This window comes from Umbelopsis ramanniana (assembly GCF_025399195.1).
Source record: "Umbelopsis ramanniana AG unplaced genomic scaffold K450scaffold_59, whole genome shotgun sequence".
Lineage (NCBI taxonomy): Eukaryota > Fungi > Mucoromycota > Umbelopsidomycetes > Umbelopsidales > Umbelopsidaceae > Umbelopsis > Umbelopsis ramanniana.
Genome location: NW_026252145.1, coordinates 1 through 23,133, shown reverse-complemented (window position 1 = coordinate 23,133; position 23,133 = coordinate 1). Strand labels below are relative to the sequence as shown.

The following is a 23,133-nucleotide window of genomic DNA, read 5'->3' as shown; positions in this document are numbered from 1 at the left end:
TCCACACTTGTAGCAGCAATGTGATTTAGTTTTAGTAGCTTCGATCTCCCAAATGGTCACAATTAAAAAATTAAAGCTTTCACCAAGATCCTTCCGTCAGGGGCGAAATTTGGATTGTAAGACTGCCATTGCTGGCGCTTAACCTCCAACCAGTACGGTACAGACTTCCCACTGGATATAACTCTGAGCATATCTAACGTTTTGTACAGTTCCTTAATTCGAGGTTTATTAAAACTAAAAATATTTCTGCACTTGGTGCAAATGACTTTCTATCAACATTTTGTTAATACCGACGTTGTGCCAGTTTCTTTGCATGTGTTACACTCATAGTCCACTGGCATATTGAATAAGTCTCTGATCCTACAGCTTGGAGAGCTTTCAGATGGATCGGCAATTCCTGTAAACGTTTGGCTATAACCTTTGCACTCGACACTGTCCTTGTATATTGTGACCGTACATGCCTGAGCAAGGGAAGCGATATTCAGGAGAAATACAATCTTAAACAAGACGAGATTCCAGATAGATAACAACATTGATGTGATTTGTACTGTGTTACGTCTGTCACAATGAACAATGATATCTACGTTGATTTTGGATCCTTTAACCGGAAAGGCTCACTTACCTTGACTATGGTATGAAAAGAAGAAAAGAGTTTGATTGGAATTTTTATTACACTCTAGTGTATTATTCATTCTTCGTCCTATGGACAATGATGTGCTGCGGTTTTTGGTTGCCCGACATGCTATCTGCTAAATAAACTGACAGAGTGAACATATCTGGTTGTTCTGTTGCCACTAGCAAAGGTGACCAACAAAGCTGCGGTTTGCCTGTCACCTTTTGAACGGAGTTGAGAACCCCTTCATTGGTATATCGACAGCACCGCAGTGGTTAATAGCCGTTTACTAAATGTACACATTATGACGGTATATTTGTATCCAAGGTCATGATCCCCACATTCAGCGCGGGTGTGTAGATGTTGATGGATAAATATCACCGCGATAACGGTAAACAGTAAAGTGGTGTTATGGCACAACTAAATCAAAGCCTGGATACAAGGATCTGGGGATACGTTTTGATTGGCTGAATCACATTGAATCATGGTATGGTATGCCCACAAATGTAACACTGGCGGATGAGCTTATATCCAGTGTGTGTTAACACTGTCATGATCGGAATCTCTCCGTCAATACGTTTTTCCGCACCAATAATTTACAAGCAATGTTGACAGCTGTCTTAAAAATTAAGGGAAGTGGGCTAAAGAAATGAACAAAAGTAGTTCTTTCTATTAGAAAATGCGCTGTAGGTGCATCGGCTTGCTCATGCAGCTATAGTTATGATAGGGTTACTTGCTTCAAACAGGCTACATTGAAGGTGTTGTACGTCATGTGACTCATCTTATCGCTGATTGGGCAGAGCGGATCAAACGAAACAGTTTAAAGGTCTCAGGAGAGAGACTCATTTTTTTTGTAGCGAACACTTTTTATCCAAGGTTCTCTTCACTTCACATGCCTGCTTCAACTCAACCACGCACACTGTACGACAAGGTGTTCGACGATCACCTTGTTGATCGACAAGAGGATGGCACCTGCTTGCTTTATATTGACAGACACTTAGTACACGAAGTCACGAGCCCACAAGCCTTTGAGGGTCTTCGCAATGCTAGCCGCAAAGTGCGTCGCCCAGACTGCACTCTTGCCACCGTTGATCACAACATTCCCACCTCTACCCGCAAGAACTTCAAGAACATTACTACTTTTATTGAAGAGTCTGATTCACGCATTCAGTGTGAGACTTTGGAGTCCAACGTAAAGGACTTTGGCTTGACTTACTTCGGCATGGACGATGATCGTCAAGGTATCGTTCACGTCATTGGACCTGAACAAGGTTTTACTCTTCCCGGAACGACTTTGGTTTGCGGTGATTCTCACACTTCTACCCACGGTGCTTTTGGTGCTTTGGCTTTCGGTATTGGTACCTCTGAAGTCGAGCATGTGCTCGCCACACAAACTCTTTTGCAAAAGAAGTCCAAGAACATGCGTGTCAGAGTGAATGGTGAGCTCGGTGAAGGAATTACTAGCAAGGACGTTGTTTTGCACATTATTGGTGTTATTGGTACTGCTGGTGGAACTGGATGCGTTATCGAATTTTGCGGATCCGCCATCTCCTCTCTCTCTATGGAAGCTAGAATGTCTATGTGCAACATGTCCATTGAAGGTGGTGCTCGTGCTGGAATGATTGCTCCTGATGACATTACTTTCGACTATCTTCAAAACCGCCCTCTCAGCCCTAAGGGACAGGAATGGGAAAAGGCTGTCGCCTATTGGAAAACTTTGCACTCCGATGCTGATGCCAAATACGATATCGAAGTCGAGATCGATGCCGCTGATATTGCACCCACTGTGACTTGGGGTACCAGCCCTCAGGACGTTGTGCAGATCACTGGAAATGTTCCTGATCCCTCCAAAATTCAAGATCCTTCCCGACGCGCCGCCATGCAGAGAGCTTTGGAATATATCGGTTTGGAGCCTAATACCAAGATGGAGGAGGTCAAGGTGGATAAAGTTTTCATTGGCAGCTGCACTAATTCTCGCATTGAGGATCTCCGAAGCGCTGCTCAGGTTGTCAAGGGCCGTCACATCGCTGAGGGTGTTTATGCTATGGTTGTCCCCGGTTCCGGTCTTATTAAGAAGCAAGCTGAAAAGGAAGGGTTGGACAAGATCTTTACCGATGCTGGTTTCGACTGGAGAGAGGCTGGTTGCTCTATGTGTCTTGGTATGAATCCTGATCAACTGAAGCCCAAGGAACGCTGCGCAAGTACCAGCAACCGTAATTTCGAAGGAAGACAAGGTGCTGGTGGCCGAACTCACTTGATGAGCCCTGCTATGGCCGCTGCTGCTGGTGTCACTGGTTATCTTACTGATGTTAGAAAACTCGTCCCATCCCTTTCAACCTCATCTCCTAGCAAGACTACCAACCCCCAAATCGAAAACGAGGCTGTCGCTCACAAGCAAGAGGATATCCATGCAGATGAACAGGCTGATATCGTCACTGATGCTCCTACCAGCAGCTCTAGCGATCCTACTGTTTTCTCTGGCGAATCTGCTGGTATGCCCAAGTTCACAGTCCTCAAGGGTCACGCAGCGCCATTGGATATCGCCAACGTCGATACTGATATGATTATTCCCAAGCAATTCCTCAAGACCATCAAGCGTACTGGCTTGCGTGATGCCCTCTTCTACGCCCTTCGATTCAATCCTGAGACCAACGCAGAAAACCCCAACTTCGTCCTTAACCAGGAACCTTATCGCCAGGCTCGTATCTTGGTTTGCACTGGCCCCAATTTTGGATGCGGTAGCTCCCGAGAACACGCTCCGTGGGCATTGAATGACTTTGGCATCAGATGTATCATTGCCACCAGCTATGCTGATATCTTCTTCAACAACTGTTTCAAGAATGGTATGCTTCCCATCGTTTTAGCTCAAGAGGAAGTTAACGCGTTGGCCGACGATGGTAGAGCTGGAAAGGAGGTTGAAGTTGATCTTGTAAACCAAGTCATCAAGCGTCCTGATGGCACTTCTATTCCTTTCGATGTCGAGGCTTTCAGAAAGCACTGCCTGGTCAACGGTTTGGATGATATTGGTCTCACCATGCAGAAGAACGACAAAATCGAATCCTTTGAAGAGAAGCGAACAAGCTTGTGGCCATGGCTCAATGGCAAGGGCTACAACGGACAAGCAACACGAGTTGTCCCTGTCGCTGGCGAAAGTGCACCCAAGAAGAAGTTGGATTGGTAAATCATTTTCAAAAGTAGTTTATAATGTTGAAGGACTTCTTCCTCTTAAAATATAAACCACGTCTTTTTCAAAAGATCTTTTTTTTTTTTTCTATTTTTGCTATCACTTGTCAACTACTTTATTTCATTTCTGATAGACTGTATGTTGACTAAAAATATGTATATATGTCTGTCCATCATTCCGGAGCGTTGGTTTTCATTTTTTTCTTTAGCTCTGCAAGAGCATTAGATTTAACATCAAACCACCAGCTATCGTGGCCTTTGATGACTGAACCACCATAGATGGCACTGTCTCGATTTAGCCAACTGAGGATATCCTGAATGTATTCTTGCTCCAGTTCTGCTCCTAACGCATGAAACTCTCTGCCTCCACCCTTTTTCTGTAGTCTATCATTCCATTCTTGCCGCATAGTAGCGGTATCAGGTAAAGCTGCACGTTTACTGTAGGCTCGGGCGACGGCGAAAGCTTGGTATTCAAAAAACGAGAATGTGGCAATGTGGAAAGGTACACCGACAAAGCTGAGAGTAGGGTTGGGGATGTAAAATATATCCTTGTGCAGATTGTAAACTTGGTCACCTCTTTTTACCAGGACATGATCGTCTGTTGGAACAGCCGAGCCGAACTTGCGATGAGTCGCTTCATCACGATGGAGGTGGTCCAAAAAATGAAAGTTGAACATGTATCCGGTGCAAATAATGATGTGGTCGATTCCAGTTAATGTCTGCCCATCATCAAATTCTATGATAGAGTTTTGAAGTGTATCTTTCGCGATGAACTGCTTGATACCTTTTCTTCCTTGAACTTTGGCGGGCACCCATGATGACAGTTCCTTTCTCAGCTGAAGATACTTTTCATCAAAGTGATGTTGACTGTCACGCACGGCTTGGTACAAATCGTTCGTGTAGCTTGCTATATCTCGCATTATATCTAGAGCAGATGTGCCGTTACCAATAACTAGAACGTTCTAGAGCAAGCAAGTTAAGTGTGTTAATCAAAAACCAGAGTTTCACGCAGATTCATTGTCAACCTTTTTCTTACCTGGCCATCAAACGGTTCAGGAACTCGATAGCTCTTGGAGTGCGAAACAGACTGCGGCCATTTGGCTTGCCACTCACTCAAACCATGAAAATTTGGTATGTAAGGGACATGATAATGCCCTGTGGCTACGACAACAGCATCAAAGGTCTTTTTACAAGGGGGAAAATGCCTGATTAATTTGCAGCTCGCATATTTTGACACTTTTGGTTATCAAGCTACCTTTGCGCTCCAAGTCACTTTGATCACATCTCTACCATCTATAATTTCTTTTTGTGTTGTCTTCGTCAGTACATGCCAGCCACCATCTCCAGGTATCTCAGTGACTCTTTCGACTGACGTATTGAATTCAGTCACTTCATTCAAACCAAAAGCGGAGGCATAATTTTGCAGGTACTGACAGATAACTTGATGTCCGGTGTACCACGGCTATTCAGTTCCAGTGTTAATGACCAGCAAACAGTATGTAGGGTAGCAAAGTGGCTTACTGTATTCTTTGGCCAGTCTAAATCCTTATATTTAAGCAAAGGCGTAGCAACATTATTGCCCAAGGATTTATAACATGGATTCGGTGGAGCATGCTCAAGCAAAAATCGTATGGTATCGTCGTCAAGATCCTTTACTTGAGTGTATGGAAGGGTCTGATCAATAGGTGGTAGAGAGGGTTGTGCACCTTCGGTAGGTATCTCAGATGGATAGGTTGGGTTCAAAGGTGGTGTGGAATCGTATATCCTAACATATTTGGCAAACGTTACATTTCACTCAGAACTTTCTCTCACTATGTCAGCAAAACCTACCAAGTACCACCGGCGGCGAGATTTCTTTCGAATATTGTGACTGAAAGTCCTTCATCTTTTAACCATTTGGCCGTGGGGAGCTAAAATAGGTGAAACATGATCAACACTGTTCTTGGACGGTAGTATCGAATGCTAACTTGAAATTTACCCCAGCAGGTCCGGCACCAATGACTGCAACAGTCTTAATGTGCTTGTCAATTAGCGAAAATTGGTCGGACGGGTTTGCAGCAGTTTGCGAGCGCTCATGTACGAGTGTTTGCTCTTCAGCCCTGAGCAGCTTCAGATCTTCAAGAGGCGTGTAGGAAATCTCGTCCGGGAAAGCGTCTTGGTGGAAGATAGCAACCACAGGTTCTTTTGCTTGTAATTCCATTGTTCCGAAGTCTTGACAAAACAGCAAATTCTGGTGAAGAAGTACTAACTGGAATCATATATGCCAGATATCTTTACTCAGGCATCTGAGTATTATAGAATGGTATCATTGTTGAACTCGATCACGCTTGCAGCTCGGTGCGTAACATGCAGTCTGACATGATAGTGGCATTACTTTTTTGTTTCGCAGAAGAAATAAGGTTAGTAAATACAAAATTTCGACATGAGCACTGAAAATATCGCCATACTAACTTTGCCAAACCATGGTAGCATCAGCTGGCCGCATGGTCATTATGGGCTTTTCCTATGAGACCTCATGATTCGGCTTATGTCAGCATGTAAGCAATAATCATGCTAGGTATATGATATGCAGGCGTCTTTGCGTATCTTACAAGGCGCAAACATGGAAGTAAGGGACATATAGTCGTACCGCGGCAGATTTTATTACAACAAACAAAAATTTGTCCGCCATTTAGCAAGTAAACATCGTATATTGCAAGTACAATTTGAATGACCTTTGCCAGCTACAGCTGCAGCAATCTACCAGCGTAGAGTTGGTTCCAACGGAAAAAGCTCTTCTCTTTCATCAAAATATAGCTTTTGCCAAGAGGGCTTTAGCTGTTCTGGGAGCTTCCAGGCATTTTCCGGGTGAAGCCAGAGGCGGAGGAGGTGGCGTCTACACGACAATTGTGCATAAGTATGTGGGGAGGGACGCATATCATTGCTATGAGGTTTCGTTTCATCACTTACTGATTATGTTCGCTATCTGTATAGCCATCGCGGGCATGGAAAATAGACAAGTTATTGATATACTGAATGTCACCTTTCTTGAAGTCGATTCCTAAATTGTATTTTTCAGCAATGTAATGCAAGGCATCCAACGCCTCTGCCTGAGCTTCAGTAATAGGAGGGATATCGTCTCGTCTAGGATTTTTGCCGAATCCCGTAAAAAGTCTTCGGGCATATTGGATGATAAGATGATGATCCTCGTAGAAGAGTAGAGGTCGCTCATAGTACGCAGGATCTCCCTTGTCACTATTGTCAATACGGTAATGAAAAGTAAGCGATAGGCATTTTTACAAACATGCAGCATTACACTAGGCTTACTTTTGGAACACCCAATTTTGAGATAGAGTTTGAATGAGATCTGGGCGCGTAGCGGCTAGTTCGTTGTACACTCTCCAACTGGACGCAATCCTGGATTTACCACCTTCTTCAGCTACTCCGACGGCAAATAGGGAAATAATGTCGCCAGCATCGGTATGGTATACCTGGTGATCGTTGGTATATGCTGGAGCAAGAATTTCTTGCAAATCCTTCTGCGGTACTAGATCCTTAATATGTGCTGAAAGAAAGGAATGAGAATTGTTCATACTGTGCATTCAAACGTAGTGGAATATTTACCCAGCACATGTCTTCCTTGCAATCCACGCTTTCCGACGTAGGAGGAGATACCGGCATATGCAATAACTTGCTGCTCACGAGTGTACTTTTCTGGATTAATACCACGGACGACTAGGAATCCTCTGCCAGATACAACGTTCTCTTCGGTCAAGGCTTTGATCTTTGGACCAAGAGTTGGAAGAACAAATCTCTCTTGCTGTACGTCCCCAAAAGGTTGATTGGTCTTCTCGAAAGTATGGATAGCTTCATCAATTTCATTTAGCTCATTCTCAGTCAAGTGGTAGACCCACTCTTCTTCTTTTCCTTCGAAATCTTTTCCTTCCCAAATCTTGGGACCGCTTAACTGCTTGGGAAAGCCTTCTGGTAATTCATTGCTCAAATCCTCTTCCTTCAGACGACGAGCAGTTCTATCTTGCCACTTCTTGTGATCGGGTAGATAAGTGATATCAGGCTGATTTTTATTTTGCAGTTGAGCTGTAGGCATTGTGGATTTGCTTTGTGAATAAACTCTTGGGAATAGTGCACAAAGTCATTTTAGTTGGATGTTAAAGACTCGCTTTAAAGCGAGAGAATGGTGACATACTATCCATACCTGATGCAACCATTTAGTTGGTGTCTGTGTTTTGGATTAGAAATAGAGTTTGGTCACGTCTCAAACTTATCTTCTCTTCAAGCATAGGTCTGCATACCCGCTATATCGAATGGCAAGCAGGTATTCCATTCGAAACCCCGCCTTGCTTGCAATTTGCAGCCATAATTTGCACTAGTTGACGCACAACATATGGAATACCTTCGATGATATTGGCTAAGCTCTAAATATGTCATGATGTAACCTTGTAAATAATGATGTGATCCGGATTACATGCCTCGCAATACCATACTGACAATCACTGTACTATGCGAGGATCCCATCACACCAAATGATAGTTCGCTATCCAGCATCGAATGGCGTAATGCTATAAGCATATCAACTCGAAGATTGGGTGAGACTGTGGAGTTCTTGAAAATTTAGACTTTGACTCGCGATAGTATATTTAGCAGCACGATCGGGTTTTCGAACATTGCTACTGCTATACTCGTATCATGTCGGCTAATCCAGACAGTATCAAGGCTGTCAAGCAGCCACAGCAAATTGAAAATATTGCACCACTAGCAATAGGAGGTAAGATAAGACAGTTTCGAATATTGCATGTTCTATTACTAATTAATATCAACAGATCAAAAGCTTACTCGCCACCTGGGCTACTTCAGCGGAACGATGATGAACAGTAAGCTCATTGCAATAAATAGTGTGAATCAAGTGTAGATGGACCTAATTTTAACGTCCTCAATTCGAAACAGTTGGTCAGATTATTGGCACAGGTATCTTCTCTAATCCAGCACTCATATTACAAAACTGTGGTTCCGGTGGTATGATGTTAGTACTCTGGATTGTTGGTGCCATCTTCGCCAGTACTGGCGTCTGGTCGTACTTGGAGCTTGGGACCATGGTAGGTTGAGATTGATTTAGAGGAAACTTTCTCGTTGTACAATCTAAAATTTTTGTTTTACATATATTGAATAGTTGCCAAGGAGGTAGGTAATATCATTGTACTGTCACCATAAGCATCTTTTCTGAACCATCATTTCATCCTGTAGTGGCGGCGAAAAGGAGTATCTTGCATACGAGTTTCCTCGACCGAAACATCTTATATCCTTCGTCTTCCTCATTACCACAGGTGTTTTCTCTCGCGGATCGGGCATAGCTCAGGTAAAATTTAACTCGACGAGTATCAATGGTGAAGCTGTGGAACTTAAAAAAGTATGACTTTAGGGAGCTACTGTATTTGGTAGTAATATCATTTATGCCATTGGTGGACCCAGCTATACAAATGATTGGGGAGCAAGAGGTTTCGCAGGTACTACCAAATTCTTTGTTCCTCTTCAACACAATTTAACACAATTCTGATGTATACTTTAAGCCTTCTGCATCACATTCTGGATTGTTTTGAACATTCTTTCATCAAAGGTATTATCAACTTACGATTGAGAAAGATGAAATGATGGAACGCTAAACAAACCTGCTGTTTTAGTTGGCAATCAGATTTAACAACTTTTTTACGGTGCTTAAAATACTGTTATTGTTGCTGCTTATATGCGTCGGATTTGCCGGACTTGCTGGACGCCTTCCTAATAAGCCCGACTTGGCGGAAAACTTTTCGTTTAACGGTACATCCAACAACAGCGGGAATTATGCCAACGGCATATACTATGTCATCTTCGCGTATGGTGGTAAGTTGTATTTGAGATCGCTGGTACCGCCTCAATACTACTCAAATTGACGTATGTTTAATGAAGGATGGTACAATTTGAACTATGTTATCGACGAACTTAAAGAGTGAGTGACCACTAGTCATAAGCCATAATTTAGGATACAAAAATTCTGATGCTTATGTATAGCCCTATCAAGAACCTCCCTCGATGCGCAATTACTGCTCTTTCATCAACCACAGTACTCTACTTTTTGGCTAATGTTGGTGGGTATTGAATTGCACAAATACTTTCTGCCTAATTGCTCTATTTAATAATGTTGTTTTTTACAAAGCATACTTAGCTGTACTACCAGTATCCGTTATTGCTAATTCAAAACTAACGGTGGCCTCTAATCTGTAAGTCAAAAATTAGTATATTGAATGTTTCCAAGCATTGGTGATAATTTTTCGTTAATTACAGCTTTAATACCGCCTTTGGAGGTGTTTTCGGTGGACGAATACTTCCAGTATTTGTGGGATTGTCCTCTTTTGGATTTGTAGGCGTAGGTGTTCAATACCAGTCCAGATTGTGAGCGTTGTCTATCACTTTACTTACTTAAAGAAAATTGTAGGTCGTAACATATTCAGGTTCCAGAGTCATATTGGAGACAGCACGCCAAGGATACCTCCCATTTGACAGAACATTCAGCAAAGTACACCCTAAACTTCAAACGCCAATCTATTCTCTACTATTGATATATGTCATATCGCTGATTTTCTTACTAGCACCACCGCCTGGATATGTGTTTCAATTTATTGTTGCATTCTCTGGATATGGTGGATACCTTTTTGGTGAGCAATTATGAATCTAAAACTTTACTTATTACGGCGACAAGATCATAACCGGATTTTTTTTTTTTTTTTTTTTGGTAGCTGCCTTGTCAGTGATTGGGCTTCTTATGTTACGACGTACCCAGCCAGATTTGAAGAGACCAATCAAAGTGCCCATAAGTAAGCTACTTCCGTAGTAATTTGAATATCCTAAACGACACTACTGATTTGTTCACACCCTTGCTATTTCTTCCCCCAGTTGTAGCGCTTATTTTCATTGTCATTTGCATATACACTCTTGTATTTGTCTGGATCCCTCCCTCCAATCCACCTACTGCATACCCATACTACCGTAAGTACATTTGCATCATTCATCCAAACATTTATTTAAATGATACTCAATTTATGTGTGCCAACATACTTCATATTATTCTAGTTCCATACGTTATATCCATCGCCTTGGTCGTAGTGTCAGTTGTACTTTGGGTAAGTTCAGCCGGCTTGAACTATTATTCTTCATCATTGTCTAATGAATCATATCAGTACTTCAAAATGGTTAGAAATGAAGGGTTGGAACGCTCATACAATGCCGAAATTTCTACAGCCGGACAGAAAGAATTATTCAATGACGTTTACAAAGACTATCAGAGCACATCATCCACCACTGATGTCAGTACTGTCGAAGAATTCACAGACACTCATACTGACTCATTCAAAGTTTGAAAAGAATAAAGAAACGTACTAGAAAATATCTTCAGAACTTGACAAATTTGTTCCTGATATTGAAGTTGCTCTTTAATCAGTTTCATACCATGGTGTGGCAGGTACAAGCATGTCGTAATTTTCTTCAAATTGATATGAAACAGATGTGGTTGCTTATACCATCTTTACAAGCAGTCGGTTTGGAGTTTCCTACTCTTACAGTAATTCATCAAATGCTTTATTTACATTATATGCTCCCAACATTCTGTACAAACCGGGTTGTTCAATATATAGAAGTCATTGATTTTCTCTACCTATGTCGTTTCCCTATGAAAAAGGAGGTCGCTTTAAAGACAAGGATTGAATTTTCGCCTATCACATAGGTGCTCTCACGGAACCCCATAATTATCTACTTCACCTGATAAGTGCCACGACCGCACTAGTTGATTTTCAACTAATGAGTTATACTATGCAGTCGCCAAATGACGACTCAATTTCCAGTAATCAGGTTCTTGAGACACACCAATGATATGGCACCTGGCCGAACTTCCAACGATCGCATTTTCAGGTTTTGGTGGTGACCCCTGATTCGTTTTGATTATCTTCGGTCAGGTCATGGTGTTACTGCTATAAATTGGAGACAGTTCTGCCATACTTGTCTCTACATTCACTCCACTTTCACAATCATGACACGTATCCTGGTAGCGACATCCATCATCTTTACTGCTCTTTCCACTTTGGTTCGTGCAGACATTCCCACAGGCTCTAATGGGTTCACCTTTGTCTGGGGTGATGACTTTAACGGCGGACCAAATACTGCAGTTGATAGTAACAATTGGCAATTCGATCTTGGAACCGGGTATCCAGGTGGAGCTGCAAACTGGGGAACAGGAGAGTTTGAAACTACCACAAACGATATAGAAAATTGCTATCAAGACGGGAATGGAAACCTTCGTATTGTACCTCTTAGAGACAGCTCCGGAGGTTGGACATCCGCAAGAATCGAATCAGTGCGAGATGACTTTAAAGCACCTTTAGGTGGTGTAATGGCAATTGAGGCCAAGATTCAGTTACCCAATGTAGCTGGAGATGCTGCCGCTGGATATTTTCCGGCATTTTGGATGCTTGGTACGCCGTTCAGGAACAACTACAAAAACTGGCCAGAAGTCGGTGAATTTGACATTATGGAAAATGTCAATGGAATCAATAAGGTGTTTGGAACTCTTCACTGCGGAAATAGCCCAGGTAAGCTACTTTTCAATCGAACTTTTGGAAATGAACAGCTCCACAAAGCTAATTCATAACTGAATGTAGGAGGCAGTTGTAACGAGTCTAATGGTCTGGGAGGAAGTTTGGGAGGAGCTTATCCACCGCTTCAAGAAGATTACCATATTTACCGCTTTGAGTGGGATGACGGTCAACAAGAGCTAAGATGGTATCTTGATGGTCAGCAGTTTTGGACCGTTGATGCCGCAACTGTTACGGAACAAACATGGCAAGACTTCACAAGCCATCCATATTTCATAATCCTCAACGTCGCCATAGGTGGAGGATTCCCATCAGCTTTAGGAGGTGGTCCAACCGACGCAACCGAATCAGGAGTTCCCATGCTTGTAGACTATGTTGCAGTATATGAAAAAGGAGCGTCTTCAGAGTAGAGCTGTGTTTCATAGACTAGATGAGACCATGTAAATTACAATTTAGTGCTATACAATCAGTGTGTATTATTGTTATCATAAGAATTCCATACTTATTCTGACATAAAGTCTAAATTTGCAAATTGAAAAGGATAATGGTCATATCTTGCGCTTGGTAATATGACGAGGACCACATCTTCTAGAATATTTCTAAAAAAGAACGCCAGTAGCTGTGGTCGCCATATATAAAGTTACTCATTTTCTACAAAGATACTCATAGGTAAGAAGGCTCCAACCACAAAGTTTGGCATGTCTACTACTTCACACAACTTCAAATCAACAGACACAGAGCATAGCATATATGCCTCCGGACGAGTCAATCCTTTGACACGCTGTAAATATTCAATCATGCTACGTACAGCCTTGCGAGTTGCTTCTAGTAAATCTGAATCGATTCCTGTACAACAGTAGAAAGGCGCTGTATTGGTTTGTGCAGCTAGCGGCCCAGCCGTCATAAATTGAGGTTCCGATATTTTGAAAGATTTGTGAACCGTCAGTCGAACAGTAGCGGATACTGGTGTTTCAATCGCAGTACCTATGAGGGGTTCATGAGTAAGCAATTATTGCTACAGTTTCTTTGTAACTGGAGCGTATGATTACCGCAACATTCGCCATCTCCTTGCGCTGCATGCCCATCGCCTAGCGAAAACAAAGCACCTTTAACTTGAATAGGTAAATATAATTTGGATCCTTTCACTATATGTTTGGTATCCATATTGCCGCCTTAGAAGATGCGGATAGGCGGAAGGGAAAATAATTAATTGATGATACAAAAGATGAAAAGTAACGGTGTTTTGGTAGAAGCTCATTTCATAATCATGGTTTTAAATATTTACCATGATGATATGGTGGTATCGTCGACTTACTACCCGGTTCTGAAGGAGCAAGACCCATTTCTCCACAGAATGGGGCAATAGGTATCTTGATCCCTGGTTTGAACCAGGCATAACCTACGTCAGGGACTGCCGTGTCTCTTTGTATTTTCCAGATCTTCAATTGAGGTTCAGGGAATTCGTCGGCAAGCAAACCAAATCCTGGAATAATGGCAGTCCATCCCCAAACGTCTGTCTTGACATCCAACACCTCGATCTCGAGCACATCACCTGGTTCAGCATCTTCCACGTATACAGGCCCATTAACTTGGTCTAACCTGGTAGTATCGAATTGTGCGATTGCGTCTACCGTTGAGTCGCACGTTATTTGACCGTTTGAAGCGTCAACACACAGAAAGTTGACTATTTCTCCTGATTGTACTCGTTTAACGGGAGCAATGGAATTATCCCAAACAAGATGCGACTCCCTAACGGTGTGTATTGACGGCGATTGTGACATCAAGCGGGAGAGAGCAGGGCAGTCTATGGATTTCGCGGCTTAAATTTGAAACAGTAAATGTGTGTAGTACAAGGATAGGTAAGTGCAGATATTCCCTTGCAGCAGACCAATATGCGTTAACTGTCAGCAAAATAGAGTAACTTTATGTAATATGCGTTGAATGGTGTCGTCATATAAAATTTCTACTGCGGCATAGCCTCTCACTGACTTCAAAGCGCCAGAATGGAGATTGATGCCTTCACCTTGGCGGTTGCAAAGCCAACGCCCAGTCAGGTACACCTATATTTGTAGGGCCTGATTTCCAGCCCATAGCAATGTCAGTTCGGTCAGACAAGTGAAGAGCCAGGGAAAAAATGAAAAGTGGTTACAGTATCTGTAAGCTCATGTTTGGAAGTCCTAATGACAGTAATTCGGCGGAGCATTTCCAATACTTCAGACGCATAGTCTGTGTTTGTAGTCCCAATTTCACATTTTATCATAGTGAAAAGCAACATAACTCGCCCTACAATCGTTAAAGACGTTTCGAACTTCAGGATTTGAATACTCCAAGACAATGTAACTACAGCATTCTATACTAATAGCTCAGGTATCTGGCGAGCAGCAAATGGAAAATGTGTCACAAAAAAAGTCTCGCTCATCTCGCTAAACAGAAAGTCGTCGATCTACAACTGGATAGCATGTACTGGTATTAAGCGAAAAACTTGCGACATGTTAGAGCGATAGCAATGAACTATTTTTTCAAGACATCCGAAGGTGTCGTACATCTGCATATTATAAAGTAAATCTATTGCATCACAGGTGGAAACAACCTGTAGTACAAGGTATCGAGCGATATAAAAATCTGACAAAGTTGCCATAGTACCATGGGACTATCATAGTGTAGAAATGGTAGAATTTGGTTCGGTAGATCCGGCTGCACTGATACTGGCGACTTTGGCCATAGCAGTGTCCGCAGAACAGCTCGCAAGAGATAGTTTCAACAGACAAATCTTACAGCTTCGAAAAATTACAGCTTATCTCATAACTTCTGACCATGGCAGCAACTCTCAACGACATCTCGAAACTCTCAGTGATGCTCAATTGTTATTGGCAATTGAGAATGGACTTACTGCAGTTGAGTTCATATGCAATGGATCACATCCGGCATCCTGGGGGATTTTACGAAAATTTCCAAGTTCTGTTCTGATGAGAATGCAGGTATGGTGCATTCGAAGGAACTTCGGTATAGGAGCTGTTATTACTAGCATATGTGGCTGGTGGTTTGGATATCTATTGTGGATTTACTATCAAATTGTTAAAACGGCCGGATGCTACGAGTGGAAGAAAGGAAGGTGGTGGCTGTGGAGTTCTGGAGGACATCATAGCTCAGGATACTCTGGGAAGCAGTATGATAAATGCATCAAAAACTTACTCTTACAACTCGGATGGGCAACGCCAAAAGACACTATATATTGCATTGAGTGGATTGCTTGGCTGGGATCAAGAGCAGAATCTGAATACACTGGACCGTGCACAGCATCACAAATTGCATCTTGTCAGCAGGTAACCCTAGGAGCAGTTCTTTGCGATGTAGCACTGTTACATAATAACCACGATATCGGAAAACGAATATTTGTTATGATCCACTTGGGCTACGTAGAGATTGTTAATGACGGCCAAGGCTTTGAAGTCAGGTTTCCAGATGTGCTATTGGGATTCGGAATTAATCGAATCATTCAATACTATAGGGACTGTAGAACAAAAGACCAGAAGTTTTATGACATATTAACATCAGCAATATTTGGAGAAGTTGAAATTCCACCAAACCTACCCTCAGTTTGGTGCGACTGGCACGAGCATGACGGTGCAGATATATGCAATTGGAGAGGTCGACCGATACTGATACTCAGTGGCCATGAGTTAAAGATTATGGCTATATCCGGAAACTTGAACCAAAAAAGATGTCTGGTAGTAGACTGTATTGAAAATGTGCAAGACCTTTTATCCATCAATGCTTCTAGTATTGATGCCGTTGTTGAATATGATGGTGATATTGACAGCTGTGTCAACAGAATTATGAATTCTTCTTTCATTATTTTCGTACAGAAGAAACAAACCCAATTTATTTGAACCAACTACAGCGTTGCTGCAAATATGATCTCCTTTCTTCACTTCAAATTGCATAAATTCCATTTGTGATATATGTTTATTGTTATTTGATAATAGAGGGAAAGAGACCGCTTTTATATAACGTCATATCTACCATTAATTCTGTTTCTCCCATCTTGAAGTCAGCATATTCGGTATTTAGATTAACGACAGCCAAACCCCGATACCAAATACCAAAGAATTCTAAGAACACTAAGCAGGACCTCTGGTAGTGGCGCTTTCAGTGGAATCAGTAGTAGTAGTAGTAGTAGTAGTAGTAGTGGTGGTGGTGGTGGTGCTATCAGTGGTGGTAGTGGTGCTGTCAGCGGCCGAGCTTACAGCAGAAGAGCTTACAGCAGCAGAGGAAGACAAAGATAAGGGAAGAACTGAAGAGCAGGCAGTTCCAATAAGGCCGTTGAGGTCAATAATAGCGCCGGTTCCTGTGTCGGGAATGGCATAGGTGCTAGTTCCAATCAAGACGGTAACCGAACGGGAATCATGTTCATCGCCGCTATCTTTTTGATGGTGGTGATCCTTGTCATCGTCATCACTCTTGTCATCCGACCAAAGTTTTGAGGTTCGGCAGCCTTAGCATTACCTTGCTGAACCTCAGCATTTTCTCTCTTTGAGAAGGGAGTGGCTTCAACAGCGCTTAGTGCATACAAGCAGCAAATTAGAATGGGGATGGCTGAGCGCATTTTTCAAGATATGTTGAAGTCAATACTGTGAATTCAATGATAAAGAGCGAGCTTTTTATACAGGTGGTTTTGAAAGTTTGCTTGCGCAAAAAAGTAACTTCTTAACCTTGGAAATTTCTCAAGCTGCAGGCATCATTGTAATCCATTTCACATTCTATTAAACTTAGAGTTGGATATGCACGTAGCTAACCCAATGTTCTCCATTTGACCAATTTTTTATCTTGATTTTATACTTGCGTAGGTCAGCAATAATGATGCTAAGTAGACAGTTTGTTGTGATGGATTCAAGTTTTACATCCATGTAACTTAACTATACCGTCTTTTTGTCAGCCGACCAAAGACTTTTGCTATTGAGCCTTTGATATCGTTCATCAGCTCCATCAACGCAGCAAAAGATATCATTCCAATTTGGCTCATTTGCATAGATAAAGTGCATTACAAGAAAATTTTAAAATACCATATTCGATTAATCAAGAGACCATAAATAAAGACAATGTTATACTTACGTCCTGGAATAGTCAGGAAGAAATCAAAAATATTTGAAGAGGTCTCAGAGTATCAAACTAAATGTATTTGGAATCTGATTGTCAATATGTACTTTTCTTTAATGATAATGTCAGCAATTAGATCGTAACAACCATCAAAACTAGACAGCTAAGCTGCAAAGACATGAGATCAAATTGTTCACTATTCAGAAAACGCTCTCAAGAGATTCTATTGTTTTCTCAGTGAACTGGTCGTAAATGATTCATGATTATATCGTGCCAGAAGTGTTCAATCCCTGATCCACGTTACACTTTGCATTCTGGACACAATGAGCCAACCTTGAAAGAGGTTTCTTCATACTGTCTGTAAATTTGTATTTCTGAACGAAATTCGTTGAAACCATTGATAATGTGAGGTATGTTTCTCTAACTTGCTAGGCGTTAACACTCTTCATAGCGGATATGGTTCTAAGGATGAGTGCTTCTATTTTTCTATAAACAAGCATCTTTAGTCGAAATTTTGGAATTCATTTGTTGAATGCGAGCATAAAGCACAATATCTCTTTGCAGTCGACATCAAGCAGCTCACTATAGTCTAATTGCCTTCAAAGAAGTTGCCTTTTATGGAGATACACGTATTTATGTCATAAAAACAAATGGCATACATCTTCCTGTACCTTATACACCAAATGCCCAAATCGGCTATCCATGGTAACAGCCGTATACTCGAGAGCGCGTAGATGTTGCAGGGCGAGTTTAAGTCTATATAACTTAGGCATTCACCGGAGAAAATGAAAATGAATGCTCGCCACTAAGGTGGATGTTATCATCCATAACCGAAAGTCAACTCACCTGGTCCTGGCGTACAAACGAGCTATCACTGAGAAGGACAGATCAATTGGTTGAGTTGATGCCGCATAGGAGTGGTCGAGTTTAAATCGTTTATATCTGGCGATGACGATTATGAAATAGTGGGAGAATATGACGTAAGAAAGTAAAATGGTGTAAAAATGGACTCAAGGTGGAAATGAACGGAATTGAGTTGGGGAAGGTGGAATGTAGAACGACATTCATGTCCTTCTCGATGAACTGCAGGTTTTGATTAATATTTTAAAGCCCGCTGTCGTCAAAATTTCGCTTCGCCAGATAGTGTTTAAGAAAACTTTCAATGCGTAATGGGACGAGCGTAGCGAGAGACATAGCGGTTGGGAAACGTTAGGATTTAAATGTGAAGAGATTGATTATTTAACCATTGAGTTGATTCAACGACTTTTATAAGGATCTTTTATTGCGAAAGTGTTTACGAGCGTTAGCGAGTAACGCTTCGCAATAGTAAACAGGAAATATTGGCGCCTGAGCGAAGAAGAAGCCTTGCTGCAGGTAATGCGCAATTTGTAACATAGAGAGGGATAAAGGAAAGCAAAGGATAGTAGAGAAAATGAAGAACAAGTGGGAAAGTAAACGTAAAGAAGAAGAAATGCCGAGGCGGGGAAGGGGAAGCAAGGTGATAAAGGATACGGAGCACGGAGAAGACAGGTCAGAGAGAGTAGGCGAAAGATGCGGGAAAGTGAAGACAGTTAGCGGGTTGTTGAGGTCATGCTATTTATGGCGGTTGGAAGTTGAAGTCGTCACTACCGGTGATAAAGAAATGGAGGAAAGGAAGATGCCGATTTCATTGGTTTAGAGCGTGGTCGACATAGCTATAATATGGCGACGGAAGGGGAGATGGGAGCGGACCAAGTCGACGAGCGGAAAGAAGGGAGCATAGATTGTAGCAGCGTGTGATGTGTCCTCGAGTGAAGGCTCCACCACATTGGCACTTGTACTTAGCAAGCAGAGTGTTTACCCGGTATTTGTGGGCGATAGTACGTATTTTGGGGTTACGGATGCGAACGGATACAAAAACCAGAGCTCTATCCCGGGCGTTGTCAGTATGAAGAGAGAGGAGTTTATGACTCTTACGGTTTCTTTCGTATTCAGAGTAAGCCCTTCTATAGTTCTTCCCATTTTAACCGGTTCTATATACGAAGAAATGTCCGCTTTATTGTCATATTCCTTTTCTTCTCCCTTCTCTTCTTGTTCTAACAAGGCTAACATGTTCACTTAGAGGTTAGTTCGGTCATTCTGACCGGAAGGTAGGAAAGGCCCGTCGTGATATGGTTAAGTGGGATTCACTGGCTTCTTCTCTCCAGTAATCTTCTGCATAATCGTACATCTCCTTGAGGGATGTCATCTGAATAGTTGCTCTTCTGATTTCCCTTCTCTGAGTTTGATCAGATATGCCTTTTAGAAACTTTCTTTTCAAATCAGCCGTCTTAAGCTCTGTCAAGGTCTTATCCAGCGAGATTTCTCGATGGTGCTGCATAGCCGCGATGGCCCTGACAGACCCATTGTGTCAGAAGAGTTTGTAAGTGGAAGAAGCGGGGAAAGAGCGTGTCAGAGGCGTGCAGAAGGGGTAAGACATATTGTGGGTGGATCGACAGAAGGTTTGAAGATAACAAGTCGGACGTAGTAAGACCATTCTTGGCTGTGCTTGGTGGATGCGAAGAAAAGTTTTCTTGTTCGGGAAGCGACAGAAGAGACAAAGCAGGGAAAGTCAAGACCGTTGGCGGTAAATGGAATACCGAGGTATTCATAAGAAGATACAAGTGGGAGGGGGGTGGTATTATGGAGGGGAGTAGAAGGGGTCGCGAGAAGGGAGAGTCAATGACAGCGGATTTGTTAACATTGACCTTGATCCCGTTGTGAATACTCCAAGTTTGAATAATGGCAAGCATGCGGGTAGCGATGGAAGGAGAGGAAGGCTGGAGAAGTGTCATCAGCGAACAAAAGGAGGGGAGGTAAGAAAGGATGGGGATCAATTCGGGCCAGTTTTCCTGCGAGGTCGTCAATGTACACATTGAATAACCATGGGCTGAGGATACTTCCTTGGAAGAGACCAACAGAGCGGAAGAAGAGGGAGCCGATAGTATTGTGGATAATGTTAGCGACTCGTTTTGCGAACAGAGCCTTAACTTCTTCGAGCTTTTCAACAGGGTATTTGGGATCAAGCGGTTTAGTAGGATCTGCTTCAATTACTTGGAATCGGAAGGTCTTACATTTAGCAAGGAAGGAAGTGGTGTAATCCTCCTGCACGACAAACTCGACACAGTTCTGCGCAATGTAGCTGATGTTAATTATCTTTGTAAGCATAAAGTGAAGCGAGAAGAAGTCTGGATTTGAGTTCCTTGTAACTGGTACGCGGAATGCCATTTACGTAGATACGTCTGAGGCCAAGACGTTGCTCACTTGAGCTCTTGTGAGGGACACGCTTCTGGTGAAAGAAAGCGAAGGCACTTTTGGCAGCGGCTTCGTTCGCAGTTGGTTTGTTAGCTACAAGTTTCTGTGCGATAGCAGTGTAACTCGGTTTGGGTCGTGCGGTGTGGGCAGCAGGTTTCTTGGCTATGGAAGCGCAAGTGGAGGATTCTGCAATGTGCTGAGCGTTCCAGGGCCTGGGATGTTCAGCAAGATTAGCAGTGGTATTGATGCACGTATATCCTCGGATAAATCTCGCGATAGGGTTTAATAAAGAGAGATTTCCGATATAACGATTGTAATGCTTGCATGAGAGAGAGACTCGGTTTGAAGCAACCTGCGGAAGAAGTTGTCGGTGGTTGCGGTTAATGGCGGAGAAGTCTTTCGTCAAGTTTGTCCTTGTTTCGTTAAATGATGTGCATTTTGTAGTTGCTGAGCTTGATTTTCAGTTCGTACAATTTCGATAATCCGCGCCCTGTCGATGAAGCTTAGTAGCTTAGTGTCTTGCATTTACTTGTTAAATACGATATCCTTGTTGTTGAAATAAAGAGATTCCCCTGGAGCTCTTTCCAAGAAGTCCTTGGTCATATTTCGGTACTTCTGATGAGGTATGGTTCTGCAATTTTTTCTACGCGAGCCAGAATGCGAGGTTCCCGTCCATATAGTCGATAGATTGTTGTAATGCAATGTCCCTTCCACCTTAATCATTGCATCTTTTTGCAGTCTGTTCGTAAGATTACAGTTGTTTACGGTTGAATAATATCAGGGCGCAATCCAAAATATTCCGGCATTTTAATCACAGGATCTTCTTGCATTTGATTGTAAGATCAGAGGTGTTGATGATTGAATTATGTCTGAGCGCCGTCCAAAATATCCCCACCACCTTGATCACTGCATCTTTTTGTAGTCTGTTCGTAAGATCGAGTTGTTGATGGTTGAATTATGCCTAGGCGCAGTCCAAAATATCCCCCCCACCTTTTTTTTTTTTTTTTAATCCCCACCACTTTAATCATTGCATCTTTTTACATTCTGTTTGCAGGATCAGATTTTTGATCAGTTTATTATTTCTGAGCGCTGTAACAGTACCACAGCATCAGTGGTGGACGCAGAATGTGATGCGTTGCATCGTATCCCTTTGTCCTGCCTACATAGACTAAACGTTGAATAACTCTGAAGTTAACGCATAAATGGAAGAGGCCCTCTGATGTTATTATATGTCCTCACCACTTTACTCACAGCATCTTTTCGCATTCTGTTCGTAGGATCAGAGTTGTCTATGACCACTCAGTCTTTCTCCCTCGGTCAGCATGTCTGTCATTATATCAGCCCTCGCTTTCGAACAAATCCTTCAACAGGATTCAAGAACGGTGAATTAGTAGTTAAGTATAGACATTTATGATCTCCAGCCTTAACTAAATTTCGACTGCAATTGCAGCATGCATGGGGCATTGTCCGTTATCATAATAGCCGTTAGTGTTGTTTTATGCGACACACCCATAACATTGCACATTATGTTAGTTAGTGTGCTGTACGCGTGCTAATTCTACCGTTAACGTCATACAACAACCTCCCATCCACTTTCCTCTTATTAGACGATACAATAGCCTGTACAGTATCTCTTTGGACATGAAGCAGTTCACTATAGCTTAGTTGCCTCTGTAAATTTGCCTTTAATGGAAATGTACGTATTTATGTCATAAAAACAAATGGCATACATCTTCCTGTACCTTTTACACCAAATGCTCAAATCGGCTATCCATGGCAACAGCAGTATACTGGAGAGCGCGTAGATGGTGCAGGGCGAGTTTGAGTCTATATAACTTAGGCATTCACCGGAGAAAATGAAAATGAATGCTCGCCACTAAGGTCGATGTTATCATCCATAACCGAAAGTCAACTTACTTGGTCCTGGCGTTCAAATGAGCTATCACTGAGAAGGACAACTCGATTGGTTGAGGTGATGCCGTATAGGAGTGGTCGAGTTTAAATCGTTTATATCTGGCGATGACGATTATGAAATAGTGGGAGAATATGACGTCAGAAAGTAAAATGGTGTAAAAATGGACTCAAGGTGGTAATGAACGGAATTGAGTTGGGGAAGGTGGAATGTAGAACGACATTCATGTCCTTCTCGATGGACTAGAGGTTTTGATTAATATTTGAATGTCCGCTGCCGTCAAGATTTTGCTGGGCCTGATAGCAGCTAAGAAACTTTTAATGCGTAATGGGACGAGCATCAGCGAGAGACATAGCGCGGGAGGGACATTATAATTGAAATGTAAAGAGATTGCCTATTCAACCATTACAGTCAATATTTTATAAGCGCTAAGTGCTGAT

The 23,133-nt window shown here is 42.3% G+C and overlaps 9 protein-coding genes across 9 annotated transcripts; 5 read left to right on the top strand and 4 right to left on the bottom strand.

Annotated features, from left to right (window-relative positions):
* The first annotated feature begins 1,471 nt into the window (after window positions 1-1,471).
* Window positions 1,472-3,882, top strand: K450DRAFT_255292 (uncharacterized protein). Its single transcript, XM_051591324.1, has one exon. The coding sequence runs from the start codon at window positions 1,506-1,508 to the stop codon at window positions 3,792-3,794; it is 2,289 nt and encodes a 762-aa protein (XP_051441731.1). The 5' UTR covers window positions 1,472-1,505; the 3' UTR covers window positions 3,795-3,882.
* K450DRAFT_291058 (uncharacterized protein) lies at window positions 3,724-5,996 on the bottom strand (the record flags this gene model as incomplete). Its single annotated transcript, XM_051593575.1, has 6 exons — window positions 3,724-4,758; window positions 4,833-4,979; window positions 5,052-5,258; window positions 5,318-5,561; window positions 5,627-5,706; window positions 5,775-5,996. 6 exons carry the CDS (start codon window positions 5,994-5,996, stop codon window positions 3,970-3,972), a joined length of 1,689 nt encoding a protein of 562 aa, XP_051441730.1. The 3' UTR covers window positions 3,724-3,969.
* Window positions 5,997-6,535: 539 nt separating this feature from the next.
* Window positions 6,536-7,883, bottom strand: K450DRAFT_291055 (uncharacterized protein; the record flags this gene model as incomplete). The annotated part of the gene is made up of 4 exons (XM_051593574.1): window positions 6,536-6,671; window positions 6,746-7,030; window positions 7,103-7,340; window positions 7,427-7,883. 4 exons carry the CDS (start codon window positions 7,881-7,883, stop codon window positions 6,536-6,538), a joined length of 1,116 nt encoding a protein of 371 aa, XP_051441729.1.
* A 599-nt stretch (window positions 7,884-8,482) lies between these two features.
* On the top strand, window positions 8,483-11,184 carry K450DRAFT_274419 (uncharacterized protein; the record flags this gene model as incomplete). Its single annotated transcript, XM_051593120.1, has 17 exons — window positions 8,483-8,561; window positions 8,617-8,667; window positions 8,741-8,889; window positions 8,964-8,974; window positions 9,038-9,149; window positions 9,213-9,297; window positions 9,361-9,407; window positions 9,472-9,670; window positions 9,737-9,776; window positions 9,839-9,915; window positions 9,984-10,047; window positions 10,112-10,193; window positions 10,263-10,482; window positions 10,564-10,641; window positions 10,721-10,813; window positions 10,898-10,947; window positions 11,005-11,184. 17 exons carry the CDS (start codon window positions 8,483-8,485, stop codon window positions 11,182-11,184), a joined length of 1,617 nt encoding a protein of 538 aa, XP_051441728.1.
* Window positions 11,185-11,658: 474 nt separating this feature from the next.
* K450DRAFT_255290 (uncharacterized protein) lies at window positions 11,659-12,538 on the top strand. The gene has a single exon (XM_051591323.1). The coding sequence runs from the start codon at window positions 11,850-11,852 to the stop codon at window positions 12,465-12,467; it is 618 nt and encodes a 205-aa protein (XP_051441727.1). The 5' UTR covers window positions 11,659-11,849; the 3' UTR covers window positions 12,468-12,538.
* A 2,459-nt stretch (window positions 12,539-14,997) lies between these two features.
* On the top strand, window positions 14,998-16,335 carry K450DRAFT_255283 (uncharacterized protein). Its single transcript, XM_051591322.1, has one exon. The coding sequence runs from the start codon at window positions 15,078-15,080 to the stop codon at window positions 16,299-16,301; it is 1,224 nt and encodes a 407-aa protein (XP_051441726.1). The 5' UTR covers window positions 14,998-15,077; the 3' UTR covers window positions 16,302-16,335.
* Window positions 16,336-19,717: 3,382 nt separating this feature from the next.
* On the bottom strand, window positions 19,718-20,854 carry K450DRAFT_255277 (uncharacterized protein). Its single transcript, XM_051591321.1, has one exon. The coding sequence runs from the start codon at window positions 20,400-20,402 to the stop codon at window positions 19,836-19,838; it is 567 nt and encodes a 188-aa protein (XP_051441725.1). The 5' UTR covers window positions 20,403-20,854; the 3' UTR covers window positions 19,718-19,835.
* A 967-nt stretch (window positions 20,855-21,821) lies between these two features.
* K450DRAFT_255275 (uncharacterized protein) lies at window positions 21,822-22,319 on the top strand. Its single transcript, XM_051591320.1, has one exon. It carries the CDS (start codon window positions 22,001-22,003, stop codon window positions 22,193-22,195), a length of 195 nt encoding a protein of 64 aa, XP_051441724.1. The 5' UTR covers window positions 21,822-22,000; the 3' UTR covers window positions 22,196-22,319.
* On the bottom strand, window positions 22,209-22,805 carry K450DRAFT_255268 (uncharacterized protein; the record flags this gene model as incomplete). Its single annotated transcript, XM_051591319.1, has 3 exons — window positions 22,209-22,435; window positions 22,512-22,616; window positions 22,699-22,805. Coding segments are annotated over 3 exons (273 nt in total), but the record flags the coding sequence as incomplete, so codon positions are not given.
* Window positions 22,806-23,133: the final 328 nt, after the last annotated feature.

Excerpts from the sequence above, each read along its gene's own strand:
- K450DRAFT_255292 (XM_051591324.1), top strand. The coding sequence starts at position 1,506 with ATGCCTGCTTCAACTCAACCACGCACACTGTACGACAAGGTGTTCGAC.
- K450DRAFT_255290 (XM_051591323.1), top strand. The coding sequence starts at position 11,850 with ATGACACGTATCCTGGTAGCGACATCCATCATCTTTACTGCTCTTTCC.
- K450DRAFT_255283 (XM_051591322.1), top strand. The coding sequence starts at position 15,078 with ATGGTAGAATTTGGTTCGGTAGATCCGGCTGCACTGATACTGGCGACT.
- K450DRAFT_255277 (XM_051591321.1), bottom strand. The coding sequence starts at position 20,402 with ATGTGTACATTGACGACCTCGCAGGAAAACTGGCCCGAATTGATCCCC.
- K450DRAFT_255275 (XM_051591320.1), top strand. The coding sequence starts at position 22,001 with ATGTTATTATATGTCCTCACCACTTTACTCACAGCATCTTTTCGCATT.